This window comes from Ambystoma mexicanum, chromosome 11 (assembly GCF_040938575.1).
Source record: "Ambystoma mexicanum isolate Mex_15411 chromosome 11, UKY_AmexF1_1, whole genome shotgun sequence".
NCBI lineage: Eukaryota > Metazoa > Chordata > Amphibia > Caudata > Ambystomatidae > Ambystoma > Ambystoma mexicanum.
In genome coordinates, this window is record NC_090934.1 from 7,532,054 (window position 1) to 7,548,508 (window position 16,455).

The window sequence follows — 16,455 nt, forward strand, 5'->3', positions numbered from 1 at the left end:
GACGACGGGGAATATTCATGAGCATGTGAATCCATGCCAGACCCCATGCTGGAGAACCATCCTTGTGGAGGCCACATGGCTTCGCTGAAAACGCAGCAAAATATACTCAAACGGTTTTATTGACCGGGAATCTATGGGGAGGTGGCCCAGTTTTGCAAAAGATGCCGTACCTGTCAACTAACGAGTGGAGTAAAACCAGCTAAAGCTCCTCTACAAAAGATGCCCCTTATTACAGTACCATTCCAGAGGATCGGCATGGATATTGTCGGTCCATTGGATCCAGCCAGTAGAGGGTATAAATACATGCTGGTCGTAGTCGACTATGCTACACGCTATCCTGAACCATTTCCCCTTAAGGGGACTCAGCCAGACAACTATGTGATCAACTCATACCCTTCTTTGCCCGAGTCGGCTTACCCTCAGAAATCATCACTGACCAAGGGACGAATTTCATGTCGGCTTTACTATGACAGGTGTGCGAACGCCTACACATCAAGCAGCTAAGAACATCCGTGTATCATCCCCAAACCGACGGCTTAGTCGAAAGATATAATAAAACGATAAAGAAAATGTTGAGAAGGGTGATAGGACCAGATGCCCAGAATTGGGATAGGGCGATACCTCTTGTTCTGATGGTCCTCAGAGACACGCCCCAGTCCTCCACGGGGTTTTCCCCCTTTGAGCTCCTGTTCGGGAGACAACCCCGAACAATCCTAGACCTGGTTAAGGAAGAATGGGAGGCCTCGGAAGAAATGACCCTAACCGAATATACCGAGGAACTGAAGGAACATTTAAGCGCACTGCGTGCTTTGGCGGAAGCCAACCTCTCTCACGCCCAGAACATACAAGAGAAAAACTATAATAAGGGGAGCAGAATGAGGTGTTTCAGCCCAGGAGACCAGGTACTCGTACTCTTACCTACCAGCGCCAACAAATTACTGGCCAGATGGAGAGGCCCGTATAAGATCACTGATGTTCTCAGTCCCGTGACCTATAGGGTGCACCAACCCGACCGAACCAACCCAGACCAAATATACCACATCAACTTGTTAAAGGAGTGGAATGAACCCCTAGTATCAGCACTAGGAACCATCGGCGACATAGAAACGTTGGAAATGGCGAACCCGGACCCCGGTTCCCTGGACCACGTCCAGTGGGGGAACGTCCTATCGCCAATCATGAGAACAGAGTTAATGTATCGGCTACTACCCTACAGAAAAGCCTTTTCCACCTTACCAGGGAGGACCAAAATACTTGAACATGAGATAAAAACAGAGTCCGGACAGGTGGTACGGCTCAGACCCTATCGGATACCCGAAGCCCGGAGACAAATCAAACACCGAGATGGATGAAATGTTACACCTAGACATCATTGAGCCTTCAGTCAGCGCTTGGTCATCGCCCATCTTTCTGGTCCCTAAACCAGATGGCTCAATCCGCTTTTGCATGGACTACAGGCAGCTGAACGGCGTGTCTAGTTACGAAGCATATCCAATGCCACGGATGGACGAGTTGTTAGAGGGACTCGGCGCTGCCCGGTATCCGAGTACTGTAGACCTAACAAAGGGATACTGGCAGATCCCTTTGCGTCCCCAGGATAAAGAAAAAAAACGCCTTTTCCACACCGAGGGGACTGTATCAGTTTAAGGTTCTTCATTTTGGCCTACATGGGGCATCTGCCACCTTCCAAAGACTTATGGACATCATCCTAAGACCGCATGAGGGATATGCAGCGGCCTACCTTGACGATATCGTAATATACAGCAAGACCTGGGAGGATCATCTGAACCACTTGGAAACGGTTGTAGCCGACCTACATAAGGCAGGTCTTCACATCAATCCCAGTAAGACCACGATGGGAACTCACGAAACCAAGTACCCCGGACACGTGGTGGGGGGTGGAATGCTGAAACCACAGATGTCCAAAACTGAGGCCATTCATCGCATCCCGACACCTGTGAACAGGAAACATATACAGGCTTTTCTGGGGCTCGTTGGTTATTATAGGAGGTTTATTCCTGATTTTTGTTCCATAGCCGCGCCACTCACCGATGCGCTGAGACCCAAAGGGAACCCAAACCTGACCAATAACGAAGCCACCCTAAGGGCCATAGACCTTCTAAAGGGAAGGATCACATTTGATCCGGTATTGTGTTGTCCCGACTTTCAGAGGCAGTTCTTTCTCCAGACTGATGCCTCGGACCAAGGCTTGGGCGCCGTCTTGTCTCAGGAACAAGAATCGGAACTGCGGCCCATATGCTTCATCAGCCGAAAGTTACTGCCACATGAGTCGGCCTACTCCACGATTGAAAAGGAATGCCCGGCCATCAAATGGGCGATTGAATCACTCAAGTACTATCTGGTTGGTCGTCGGTTCACGTTGTTCTCGGACCATGCACCACTGCAATGGCTTGCCCGACACAAAGATACCAACCAGAGGGTTCTCCGCTGGTTTCTCTCCCTAAAACCCTTTCACTTTCTGACTCTGCATAGACCGGGCAGATTTCAGCTGGTGGCGGACTACCTGTCCAGGTGCTCTCACTGGCCCGATCGGCCAGATCCCGGGGTGAGCATGTGTGAAGAGGTGCCGGCAGCGGGCTTGGGAAAGGCCGCCGATTCGCACACATCGGACGAGCACGGCGAGCCTGACGGGAGCGGAGCCGCCACAGCAGAACGCTACGGCGAGGTTAGCTAACCACCTTACTGGAGTCGCCAACCCGGACTGGGAAGGGGGCGGGAACCTTGTCAGGAAGCAGTCCACGGCGGCCGCGGCCGAGGAGGAGTAAGAACCCCGACATCAGGGACCACCCATATGGCCCCAAGTCCCGGCGCCGTATGGATTGCACTGATGGAAACGCTTGAGGAACAGTCCCCATGCTGCAGGGGCAGGCGAAACTGACGGCAGGGAAACCCGGTCTTAATGGAGGAGGGACCAAACCTTCCCAACAAATAACAGACGAGCTAGGCAAGACGTCTGCTCATTGGTGGGGTTTTGAAACCAGTGAAGTATATAAAAGCCCGCCTTTCCTAAACAACGCTGTCTGTTATATTCACAGAACGCCGAGAAGGAGCACGCAGGCAACCCCGAGTGGTGGGCCTATCCGGATAACTCGAGTTAGAGGACAACAGCCTTATCCCAAGGGCAATTGGGGAAGGAAAACCCCACGGTGAAGCAACCGCTAGAACTTTCAGTTTATTATTGGTTTACTACACCTTTCAGTTATTGACTCTTTCCTGATCAACCATACGGCAATAATAAAGATTATTGCAGCACTTGTCTCGTCTCCAGTCTTTCATTTCCACAATATAGAAGGGGTCCAAAGACCGTGTTGGGGGCTTCAAACCGGGACTTCTTACTTGGAGGCATTGGATCCTTACAGCCTGAGGTTGCTGACCCGTCGGGAGGATAGGAGAGAAAGTGTTCGGGGTTTTCTGCGTAAAAATCTGCAAATGACATCCTTGACATCACCCTGTCCATGTCATCACTAGACCATTCTCTAGAACTGGGAATGATCTCTTCTGGGGCTTTCTCCGCCTTATCCTTACTAGACTTACTGGTTTTGGCAGGTGTCCTTGAGATAACAGAGGACTGGGACTTGTCTGTCTGGTTATGTGGAGTGGGAAGTTTTTGAGGTGTGTGAGGAGGCGGAGACTGCTTCCACCGTTTTCCCTCCTCCCCGTGGGCGGAAGAGTTTTCCCCGTTTTTTCCCCCCTACAGAGCCTTCCGACGCCTGGCGTCGAGGTTCCGGGGTAGTGTCCCTATCTTTAGAACGTGGAGATAGAGACTCGGGAGCCGCCGTTACGCAGTCTGCGGGCGCCGACTCCTGGAGTGCGGTCTGCGGATAGAAGTCGGCTTCATCTTCAGACGATCCAACTTCCGTTACCTTGGGGGGGCGAGGCACTCTTGGCAACAGTGGATGATTGCCTGGAGTCATGCAGCGATCTAGATCGGGAACGCCCAGAGGACACTGATTCGGACCGTTCTCTATATGCCTCTTTCCGAGAACTCAACGTGCGCATCGAGTCTCGGTTGGACTTCATGTGTTTTGTAGAAGTGCTGTGGGTAGCGCTTGTGCCGGGGGTCTTCCCCAAAGCCGCCCTGCCGGACGACCTTCCGAGGTCGGGGACTTGCGCTCGGCTGTCTCTTGACGCCACGTTGCCCTCGTTGTCTGAAAGCACGTCGTCGCTGCCATCGCTGAATGCGCCCTTCGCTGCCATGGCCTCCTGACGCCTGCCGTGGTGGGCCCAACGCTTGATCGAACGGTCCTTAACTGTTTTCGGTTTAAACCTACTACACGCTCTGCAGTTCGCCTCGGGGTGGTCCCTCAGCAAGCAGAGATTGCAGGTGGCGTGCCCGTCAACCCAAGGGTACTTGCGGTTGCACTTGGGGCAGAATTGGAAAGGGGTACCCTCCATACAGCGGGCTAGTAAGTGTAGGAATATATAAAAATGTATGTATATAAACCAAAAGAGTGTAGAGTATGTCCACCCCCCACTCTCCCTACTTGCAGGGCCGAGGCCGGAGGCCTTCCGAGGCCCAAATCCGTCGTGCAGCTGTCGACGGTCGGATTCTTCTCCAGGCCGGCGTCGAGTGTGGAAGTTCGGTGACTCGACGTTGGGGTGGAGAAATGGGTAAATATAACAATATTTAGCAAAATTATGGCTAAGGCCAGGGAACTCCACGAAATGCTTCCGACCAGTATGGCGGAAAAAACAATCTGAGGGTCCTACACGCGTGAGGGATCCTGGGTACAGTGGACGTCACACTAGGGATAGTATTACTGGCCCGCCCTGTGTCGACGTTCATTTTCAAGTTTCGAAAAACAAACTAATACTCTGCAGCTTCCACTAGATGTCGGCCTATGCACAGCATGTGATCTAAGCAGATTCCACAAGCCTCAGAAATATATATATATATATATATAATGCGATAGTATTTATTTCCCCCAAAATTAATTTACTTCTATTTAAATAAACCATTCAGGTTTACAATACATAAAGTTTTGAAATAAAGAGTACGGCTGTGACTTGCCACAAAGTGTAAGCTGTGAAGATATAAAAGGAGTGAACAGTAAAGAGATGAGTGGATACAGAAGCAGCACTACTCTTTAGCCTTGCACGCCTGGTTCTCCCCCCCACCCCCAAAGTTAAACCACACTTGCAAGGAGAAAAGAACAGTGTAAAACTGAACCATACCAGGATTTTCAGGTGTGGCTTGCTACCAACTTTGGCCTAGTTGTGGGGACAAAGACCCAATGAGATGAACTAGTCGAGTTTCAGGAAAACTACTAATAACCTGGTGTATATATTACTACTTTCCATCATTCCAGTGGGTCATGGAGTCACAGTGATGATTTGATGCCTGCCAAAGATAATTCACAGCACCCATTGTAGACACAAGTGGTCCTGCCTTGAAGACGTCCACTGGCTCAAGGCCTCCCTCACATTGATCCAGTCCTGTATGTCCAGTGCTTACCTGAAGCTCAACCACTGCAAGACCGAATTCATACTGCTGACCAACACCACAAACACCATGATATCCGAACTTGGCTCCCCACAACGAAGCAAGGGTTGCACACCCGAGCCAGTCCCCTCAGTTCTACATTGACAGATAATTCTCCTTCAAGGCAGGCACCAATAGCTTGATACCTCATCCTCCTGCAAACAAAAAAAAAAAAAAAACAAGCCCTTCATCACACAAAACTGCTTCAGATCTGCTATCCAAGTCTTGGTCCTCTCCTACCTGGATGGTGGCAATGCCCTCTTGGAAAGCCTTCTAGCAACCACATTGGCACCTCAAGATGTGTCCTACATGCTCATGAAAGGACTCAGCAAATTCGAAATTACCACACTCATCGAAGTGCACCTTCAAACTCTGCTGCATCATCTATAAGGTGGTCACCCTCTAATCCTCTTACTGAGGAACTCGGCATCACCGCAGGCCTTCGATCTACTAGAAGCCAGGACATGTGCAGAATCGAACTATGCCAGTGCAGGAAGGAAAGAAAGAACCCAGAAGACATCCATGTAAAACCCCAGGCTCTGGAATCTCCACCACCAGTCTCACACCCACACTTCTATATTTCAGGAAGAAACTAAAGACCCTCCTCTTCAAGGAATCTTTTTCTCTCCTGGATGGTTGTAGATCCCATGCTGCTTAATTGCTGCAGACTCCCCGCTTGTTAGCTCATTGCTCCTACTACCCTCACTGTGTTCTTCCCCAGGGGACTTGTAATGTGCTCAGTTGATTTCCAAAGCGAGGGCCTGAGCTCAATAAAAAGTCTAACAATAATAAAGTGTTGCATTCAGACAGGTTTCTGAGCCAACCTTTAGATCTGAGTATGCAAAGCTTGTACACCTATATTAGTAATCATTGGATACCAGTGGAACACACATGTCCCCAATCATGCACTGACCAGACAACTCGAAACACACAGACAATTAAACCACAAGGTGAGTAGGAACTTTCAATTGAGACACAGTCACACGAGAGGTTTAGAATTTTTAATCTGACACGACAAAAACAGGTTGTAAAGGGAAGACAAAAGAAAGCAGAGGAACCCAAGGAATGGATGACTGTGTTTGCTAAACTGGTATCAGCATAACATTTGTGCAAAGACCTATGCTCATCCGGCTAGGCCCACAGATCACTGTGTGCGCACAGGACCATCACTGCTAGATCAGTGCACATGCAGCATCATCTGACACATCTGTGCACACAACCACTAACCAGACATCCTCACATAAGCACCACTCAGACGTCTGTGTACACCCACACAGAGCAGTTAATTCCAGAAAATTGCCAAAATACAACAGTCAGACATATCACAGCACCCATAAATCCCTCCATCCCAGATCTGTGCTCATTTGGTTGCTACCCACAGGTCCATGTGTACACATTCTAATTGCAACCCTGGATCTGGGGACACACACCGTCTATGTGCACACACAAGCTTCCTGCAGGTAATCGGCCTTTCTGAAAAAAATCTGTACCCAAAGAGTTGTCCCTTACTTTTAGCTTACAGCATCCTATTGGTTGGTGTGTACATGAAAGTCTGATGTGTGTGCACCCATATAGATTTAAGATCTCTGCACACAGAGCCTCTGGACAATAGGGCACTCCAATAATCGGTATCAACATGTCCATTCCAAAGGTCTCTGCCCACGCATCTCAGACCTGTGCACACGTACCTGTCGCAGGATGTCCACTGATATCTACAGTGCTATATGGAATGCTCTAAATTCTTTAAAACAAAATATACATAAAAGTGGAAAAAGCGCTTCAGCCAAAGAAAGATCAATGGCTTTCAAGGAAGAACACATGTTAGATTAACTTGTATAGATCAATATTTCCACAAAAATGGAGTCTCAGCAACTCTTTGGGTGTCGCGCTGTCGCTGAAGGACAAAGATTCTAGCAAGGCAACAGAGGTCTATATGTATCAAACCAAACACTTTAAGTTGCCAGGAACCTTATTATTGCTTTTTACTGTGTGATGCAGCAAGGCTGGTGCTGCCACCATGTGCTGACATCGGTGAAAGATGATAGACTAGCTCAATATTGGTGAGCGGACACTGTATGCTGGCAGCAATGGGGCCCGGCTGTGACCAGTAATGTCAGCAAGATAACACTGCACACACAGATGTTGGCCAATACGAGAGGCAGACTGACACCAGTGTTCCCGCACCTGGCAGAACATGGTGACTGTGGCTGAAGTGGGGGGGCCACCTGTCACCAGTACTGATGGTAAGCTAACCCAGAGCCCAGTTGTCACCCAATACAAAGGGTGGGCTGATGCCAGTAAGCACCAGCTGTCAACTTGTGGCGACTGTGGCACCAGTGAGCCCCGGAACTCACCATGCACCAATGGCAAGCTGACAATGTGAGCCAAGCTGTCCTGCGATGATGAGGATGGCTGACACAAGTGATGTTCAGCCGTCACTCAACAATGGTCAGCAGGATCGCGGTCATCCAATACTGACAGCACACTAATACTGGTAAGGGCAGTCAGGTAATATGGACAGTGGCATGACAAGTGACAATATGCCACTCAATACTGACAGTGGGCCAACAAATGCATGGCGATTTGTCACATTCTGACAGTGAGCTGCCCCCATTAAGGCACTGCAGTTACCAGGGGGTAGAAAGGACACATGGGCGTCCAGCTATTGCCCTACTAAGGAACCCAGCTATAATCACAACACTGGACAGCAGACAGTTCCCATTGTCCACTAGTGCTAATACACTTGCTAGCCCACCCAACTCTCAATGGCCAGGCGGCACAGATGGGGTAAAGGCGACTACTTAAAACCAGTGCTGAAAAGCTGTCTTGGTTTATTTCCATGTCACCCAGTCTCCTGCAGCCCAACTGCCACTAAATGCAGGCTGTGGCCGGCACCACCAGTTATCCTATGCGGATGCTAGAGGCCCAGCTGACACCAAACGGATGGTGGCTGACAGTGAATGCTGATGGTGACTAACAGCCCAGCTGTCGTTCACAATTAGGTCTGTAGTTGCCTTTAGCACCTTTTGTCTGATCAAAGACAGTTCGACTCCTTTAGATTGTGGATTAGTAGTTTTACTATTATCCCTGGGAAAGTGTCCCATCAGAACCTCGACCAACAGCAAGCCCATGATACCATAAACAAACCACAAGAGTGACAAGCACATTCTGCAAGAAAATCTCTATAAACAACCATTTTGGCTCAATGATTCTAGAAGTTCACAAAAAACAGTCCACAATGTGCCCATTATAGGGCAACACCTGCGGAGGAAGTTCATTACACGAGGGCTTAAAGGAGGGACATTAACATACACTCTGATAATGGGAAGCTGGGCAGCACAGAAGCTCAGAGGCATGTGTGACCGGGACGATCACCAGGGACAGCACCTGGCAGCTCAGAGCCTCAGTGTGTGCCACGCCTGGCACTGGAGACAGCTTGTGGAAGCAAGGCGTGCATTCAAGGTATGAAGGTGCAAAGGGGCACTAGGCACAGCTTCTGGCAGCACAGCAGCCCTATATCCCCAAGTTGCGCATACAATGAAAGATAAACAGGGACATTGGGCACAGCTCCTGTTAGCTCTCTGTCCTGAAGACTGTGAAGGGTGCCGCTCATGGTAGAGCATGGAGCTTCAATGCTTGCATGAAAGATGAGCTACAACGTGCAGGGATACCAGACCATAGGTTACCATGCCAGGTAGCACTGCAACTCTTACCACTTGCAAAGATTAAGGTAGAGCTCTGTGCCAGTCAACTATTAGTGTGCACGCAGAGCAAGTGCAGCAAAGTCCCATGATCCGAGGCGTGAGCATAATGCACACTTTGGGGCACAAGTAGACTGATCAGGGTAATTATAGTCCGTTTACCGATTTGACAAAGGTCTTCCTATTACTGTAAACACTGGCTGACAGCGGCCCCTCTCCTCCACTCGGGGTGATGTAGCACACAAGCAATTATACTAGGCATACAAAACCAATAACTGACTGAAAAATGATATTCTGGCAAAATGGAGGTAAACTGCACAGATGAGGCCTCTCGTTTGTGATGTGACCCTGGCACCAATAAAACACTGGGCCTTTGAGCAGCAGCAGACACTGGTGGACCAGAACTCAGAGTGCAAAAGCAGTGTACATCCTGACAGAAAACCATGGATCACAGTCCAGTACAGCAGGTCAGGCAAAAGCTCAGAATCCTCGTCCAATTCACAGTGCATGAAAAACAGTAACTGGCTCCTGGTCAAGTACATATCCTACCAGACAGTAATCCAATACAGATCAGGTTCAACAAGAGCTCATGGGCCTAGTCCAGTTCACATTGCGTGAAACAGCTCTGGGTCCTGGTACAGTACATATCTTATCAGAGTAACTCTGGAACTGGCCCAGTACACATGCTACCAGTCAATAACTTGGGTTCTGGTCCAGGTTACAGTCTACTGTTATTCTTGGTCACGGGTCAGGGTTGGAGAACTGTACCCACAGCTGGCCTGGACCGCATGTCTCTCCTGAGTGTGCTAGTACTGGCCCTTCATGTGTAGCAGTGCATATCACCCCCCGCCCCCCTTAGGAAACGTCCTATTCTGGAATAACACATTAGACAACTTGTCGGCTTCCTCCACTTGCAACAGCAAAGCATTCACTGCCAAACAGATAATATTGCATACACCCACAAGCAGGCAGCCAACCAACCAGACGCAATCTTATCTATACGCAATGGAGTCCCCAATTTTCAACACTTATTTCATAAATGATACTCTCATGGAGGTTAGTCCAGAGCTTTAAAAACAGGTGAGGCGCTGCTTATACATATTAAACAGCAGGCCCAAATTAATGAGACAAATTCCATAGGAGTCTTCATAATTTAGGATTTGACCATGCTGTCCCACTCTCCGAACTACTACTGCTTCACAGTGGCCACAATACCTCATCAGCATCTCGGTTTCCTTCACATGCAAACCTAGATTGAAATATTTCTTTGTATAAACCATTCAGGTGAACATTATAGATGTTCAACATGCTTACAAGATCACCAATGACACTGCTAAGAGGTTATTAGCCCTTGTCTTTTCTTACACACAGAACTTGCCTTAATATTGTTGCACAGGTATGAAACACTTGTTGTAAAAACAATAGGAGACGAACTTTGCATAAGAAAGCAGAGGGATTGCATACGAATGGAGCAGACATTGGTAACAATCTTGCCCCAGGTGTACACAAAACAAACCCCAGAAATACAAAGCCTCACCCTAATTTCAGCAGAAATACAACGCCTCCGCTTAGACTAAACTTGGTCTAAGCGTCTTCAAACAATAGGACGAGCAATGCTAAACTACTGCTAGGAACAAAGCTGACCCAAGTCTTTTGCTTGCACCGCAGAACAGCCGCTGAGACGAAGCCTCTTCAGCGTCACAGTTCCTAACATAGATGTCTGCAATGGAGATAAACTAATGAAGCACCTTTAAGACACCTGGTCTAAATGCTGAAGGCAGAGGAACAGAGTGATGTGGAACAGGGCTGCCATGGGAGGAGACAAGTGGCACAGAGATGCAACTTTGAATACGCCCAGGTTTCCACTATAGACAACTGCGGTGTCAGGGCAGACATGCACCTTTACTGAATAAAACCTATAAAATAGTTAATACATTTCTTCAAAAGTGCACCATCATCAGAATGCAGTCCAACAAAAGTTGTAACCCAGAAGCCACCACAGCAACAGTGACACTGGACTCAAATTATCACAGGTTTTTGGAATTTGTGGTGTCCCTTCAGTGCACGGCCTCACTGAGCATAATTTCTAAAACAATCTTGGAATTTCCTACATTACAAACAAAATGCATTTAAGACACCACATACAACATGTTACTTGTACTGGAACTCCTGCAGGATTAGCAGCAATTAGGAAATACATGCTCTGTGCTCCTTGCAGCTGGTTTCGAAGGGGGGGGGGGGGGGGGAACAGGGTGGAGGCACGCGTGCCCTGCACAGACAGATAGCCATGCAATATATGCAGCGGTGAAACACTGTGCGCTGTTCTGGAGGGAGGGAGTTGTGCTCCTTGCAGCTAGGTTTAGGTGGAGGAGCGTGCCTTACATAGACAGAGCCATGCTATGTATGAAGCTGGTAATTGCTGTGTCCTATTCTGGAGGGAGTTGTGCTCCTTGCAGCTAGGTTTAGGTGGAGGAGCTAGGTCGTTTGGAAATGGAGGGTGTTCAACACATGTAGCTCAAAGAAGATGGAGGGATGCCATGTTGGTACACAGCTGAAAGGAGCTGTGCGTTCAGCAGCTGGAGGGAGCGAAGCACTCTAAATGCAGGTTTGTGGCACCAGTAGCTAAAACAGATTCTAATACAGTGTGCATCGTCTTCGCCCTGAGTGGAGGGAGATGATGAGGTTTATGGTACAGTCAGACAGAACAGCCCTTTCTAGCTTAACGGCTAAAGCCCTAATAATATGTTGAGGTATTTTGGCATCCAACTAGGCGAGACATTAAAGCCTGTAGATGGTGCTAGTAACTGGAGGAATCCTGCATGTTGTAGCTAAGTGGGCCCTGATCTCATGGGCCGTTCAGCGGGGTGAGCCTCAATGCCAAAGACGCCATTTCAGACAAAGTCCAGATACAGGAGGTTCCATTGGAGCGGACGAAAAGCGAGGCTACATATCTGTTGGCCGTCAGAGCAAGTCTACATTCTATGAGAGTTGCTGCAGAACAAACCCTAATAACAGAGCAACTACCAGAGGGAGCCTGGCGCTGTTGTAGAACTAGCCCCAGAACGGCTGTTGATGCGGACCAAATCACGATGCTTAGGTTTAGTCCTAGGAAGCCATGACAATAGGGCAGCTACAGGAAAAGGACCAAGCGCTGTAACTGAGCTGGGATGAAGATGGTACTGCTACAGATTCAGTAACCTGGCAGGTGGCCAAAGCGATTAACGGCTGCACATGATCAAGCAACGGGGCGCAGCCCCAGTGGCCAATCATTACCAGGTGATCAAAACAGACGGGGCCTGAGCCTCAGTGTCACTGACTAGCAGTGTAATACTGCAACCGTAACAAGAGAAGCGGTTAAACACTGTGACCCACTAGTAACAACGACCAGACACTTTCTTTGGAAACACTGACATGTGGTCAGTGCTCCAGGGACATAATGAGACAATAGATTGCAGCACTTTCTTGTTCTGCCAACAGAATACAACAGGTGACTAGACCGGGCCTATCGCAATGCATTACCTTAGCACTGTCTCAGACACCCAAGAGTACACCATGAAGGGAAGGACTAATCTGAGAAAGTTTCTCCCACTCCCAAAGCAGACAAGAAAAAAAGGGCAGTTTGCCAACTTATGCCCTAAAAGGCGCTAGGATGCAAAGGAAGGCAGATGGCCACAACACCACACCCTCCTCTCAGCCCTACACCAGAAGGCAAAAGTGGGCCAGTCACCACAGCACTTACTCCCAAAGCACATGAAGAGACAAAGCCTGAACACCAGAGGCATCGAGCATTCCCCTGGGAGAACACCAGACAGCAGAAGCAGTTGACTGCTGCAAGGCTTCCGCGGAGCAGAGGGTGATTTACCCCCAACACACTGCTCATGAGAATACTCCAGCAGTCTAACTGAATCCCCTCCTTACCAGGAGTACCTTCAGCAGCGGGACTTGTGTCAGAGAGCAGCTCAGGTCCATATACGCACACTACTGCTGCTGGGAAATGTGGAGGAAAAGCTGGAGATGCCACACAAGTGCTGGACTGAGGTGGAGGACAAAGAAAAATCCACAAGGCGGTGGAGCGAACAGAGTATCCATACGCGTAAACGACACAGCTGGAGGGCAGGTGCAAGGATCCACGCAGATGTACAGGACTGAGGTGGTGGGCAGACACAGGAGGTATGACAAACAAAAAGTTGAGGTTGGTTGGCATGGCTTCCTTTTGTAGATTTCAGGTTCTGGTTAAGAGGTCAGAGGTTTCAACCTCTCTTCTGCCTGATACAGTCTGAGTGCTTCTTCTAGACTCTGGGAAGGAGTTTCTCTATGAAGTCTTTCACAGCATCCATTTCCTGCACAAGAACAAAATATCTTAGCGTTAGTGGCACAAAGTGGCATTACTCTTTTGCTCGGTCACTATATGCCCCACTTCTGATACTGCCTTATCCCTTCTGTATTTCGTGAAACCATCTACCCCATCTCCGATACCTCCAGACATAGACTGACCCAACACTGTTGCTGAGATGCATCTCCCCACTTCCTTTGCCATATGGTACACTGTAAGAACAGCTCTCTTCGCCTCATCAAGCCATTTATTACAGCGCTAGTGCCTCGAGACATTATGGCCCCACTGCTGCCTGGTATTTAATGCTTTCTACCCCCACCCATTAAGACTTTTCTTGGTTCTGTTCCACTCCCTGTGAAGAGAGACTACCTGTCGCACCCATTGTGCGAGAGATGGCCAGAGACCACATGGTGGCACTTAAATGGTTTGGTGGTATGCATTCTTGTTCCTGAAATCCAGGAAAGTGGCGTTATTTGAAGGGTAAAACACAGATTGGCCTCTGAAATCCTGATGAAGGGTTGATTTATTTTGTGCATGTTTCTTTGAAGGCTTCTCTTATTACTGGGCTGGGGCAGATGGTGTTAAATGGAGAATGCTGATGGCCTATTTCCCTGACAAATCGCAGCTCACTGGGAAGGGGCCAGTCACAGTCCAATGCCCCTCATTCTGTGTAAACTGCACAGTAAATGCCTGCACCAAAGAAGCAGGATTTTATTCTAGCTGATCTGCAATGTGCCAGTGAGGTAATGCATACATACTTGCACCTTTTATTCTGAAGATGCTTATGTGAAACAATTCTACGAGTGAAGACAAGTCGGGCAATGCACAGAGAGGTCTAGTGTCTTGTGCAGGTTAGTACATTTCAAGCATCAGGGTGTTGTAATTGTTTTAAAGATTCCCTGATTTCGGGAATGAGGTTTGTTTAAAATTAATGCTGAAAACAAGGAAAGGGGCCTTTTTCAAAAATTAGAGATGAGCATGGGTACAACTTTGGACAGAGTGCCACCATCAAGGGCAAAGTGCTTCCTCTGCCATTCCTACTCTAACTCACGTGTCCCAAGATTCAACCTACCCACATCTTTTACAACCCAAAATAGCTCTAGCCTCACCACACCCCATGCTTTAAGGCCCTGCCAAATCTTATTCAACTCATGGCCATTGACTGCAGACTATTTTGTTATATTACATGGCATTTGTATACCACACGTATGCCATTTACATGACCTAGTGGAGCTGCAATTCTCAGACAACTGTAAACCGGGAACAGAGTACCCGGAAAGAATATACAGGATTCTGAAACATGCATACAGCTTCATAGGTTTACTGCTTTCTGCAGCATCAAGCTGCTCAACACTCTCTGCACCACCAGGAAGTGTGTGAGTGAGACAGTCACCATTCCCTCCACAACACTAGAGGAGGAAGAAAGGAGGGGGGGCAGAAGAGGAGGGGAAGGTTAGGGTGTGTGTGTGTGTCTTACCATTCTCTCCACACCACCAGGCAGTGTGTATATATAGTATACATTACTCACCATAATCTTATTTCTGATGCTTGGATCTGCTTAGACTTACATGCTATGCATAGGCCGACATCTAGTGGTAGTGCAGAGTATTACATTTTTTGTTTTCAAAACGCGAAAAGGGGCATCAACTGGGCATGCCAGTAATACAGTAATACTATTCCTAGTGTGACATCCACTGTAACCATGGACCTTCACGCACGAGGTCCCTCTGATTGTTTTGTTTCTGACATGAGGTAGTATGAAGTGTGGCGCAAGTACAGATGTAATAAAGCAGATAAGAGTCGATAAAGCCAGAAAACATCCATGCACCTTCTCTCCAAAGGGGAGGAAGGGTGGGCGCATGTGAATCTAACAAGATACAAGCATCAAAAATGCTTTTATCTGCCGAGATTCACATGCTGTGCATTTAGTCAGCCATCCAGTGGTAACCGCAGAGTACTGCATCTTGTCTTTCGAGAATCGAACGGAGAGGTCAACATGGGTGTGCCTGTAACACTATCCCTACGTGACTTGTAGTGTACCCAAAATCCCTCATGCGTTGAGGTCCCTCCGATTGTATTTTTTCTGCTGTGAGGGATCCTTATGACTATCGTGAGTGAGTACAGAAAAGAGAAGTAGTAAGAAGTCTATGTTCCTTCCATCCGAGTGGGGAGGAAGGGAGGGCGCATGTGAATCTAAGCAGATACAAACATTGGTGAGTAATGCATGTCTGCTGATGCTTGTTAATCTGCTTAGAATCACATGCTGTGCATAGACTAGCGAGCAGTACCCGGAGTTGGAGGTGGGTTATGAGAAGAAACAGTAGTGAAAAGATGTCTTAGTACTGTTTGTCCCACCTGAGAATCAGACCTAGAATGATTGCCTAGGCAATAGTGTTTTGTAAAGGTGTGTACAGAACTCCTGGTTGCCGCTTTCCAAATGGACTCTAGGGGAGCATTTGCAATGAATGCCATGGAAGCCCCAGTGCCCCGAGTAGAGTGTGCTCTAGGCTTGAAGGGCAGTTCTCTCTTAGCAAGAGAGAAACCGTGTGATGCATTTGACTATCCACTTTGAGATTGCTGATTTAGAGACAGGATACCCTTCTCTACCAGCTGCCACTGAAACGAAAAATTGGTTGGTCTTTCTCAGTGGTTTTGTTCTGTGCAGGTAAAACACTACTGCCCTACGCATATCTAATGTGTGTAGGCTTCTTTCGGCCATGTTGGTAGGGTTCTGGAAGAAAGTAGGCAGTTCTATTGATTGGTTTACATGGAACCTGGAGATAAATGTAGCTACAAAACTGGGCTGAGTGGGCAGAAACGCCTCATCTCGGAACTGTAACGAAAGGATCTAGAACTGAAAGGGCCTGTAGTTCACTAACCCATCTTATAGAAGTGATAGCCACTAGGAAGGTGGTCTT

General features: G+C 48.2%; 1 protein-coding gene across 1 annotated transcript in view; it reads right to left on the reverse strand.

The window, feature by feature from the left end:
- Positions 1-6,489: 6,489 nt before the first annotated feature.
- The window catches only part of LYPLA2 (lysophospholipase 2), a 350,809-nt gene continuing 340,843 nt past the window's right edge, over positions 6,490-16,455 (reverse strand). Inside the window, exon 10 of the mRNA XM_069622386.1 lies at positions 6,490-13,544. Coding sequence (XP_069478487.1) covers positions 13,494-13,544 — 51 coding nt within the window. The 3' untranslated portion in view covers positions 6,490-13,493. The remainder of the gene's footprint in view (positions 13,545-16,455) is intronic.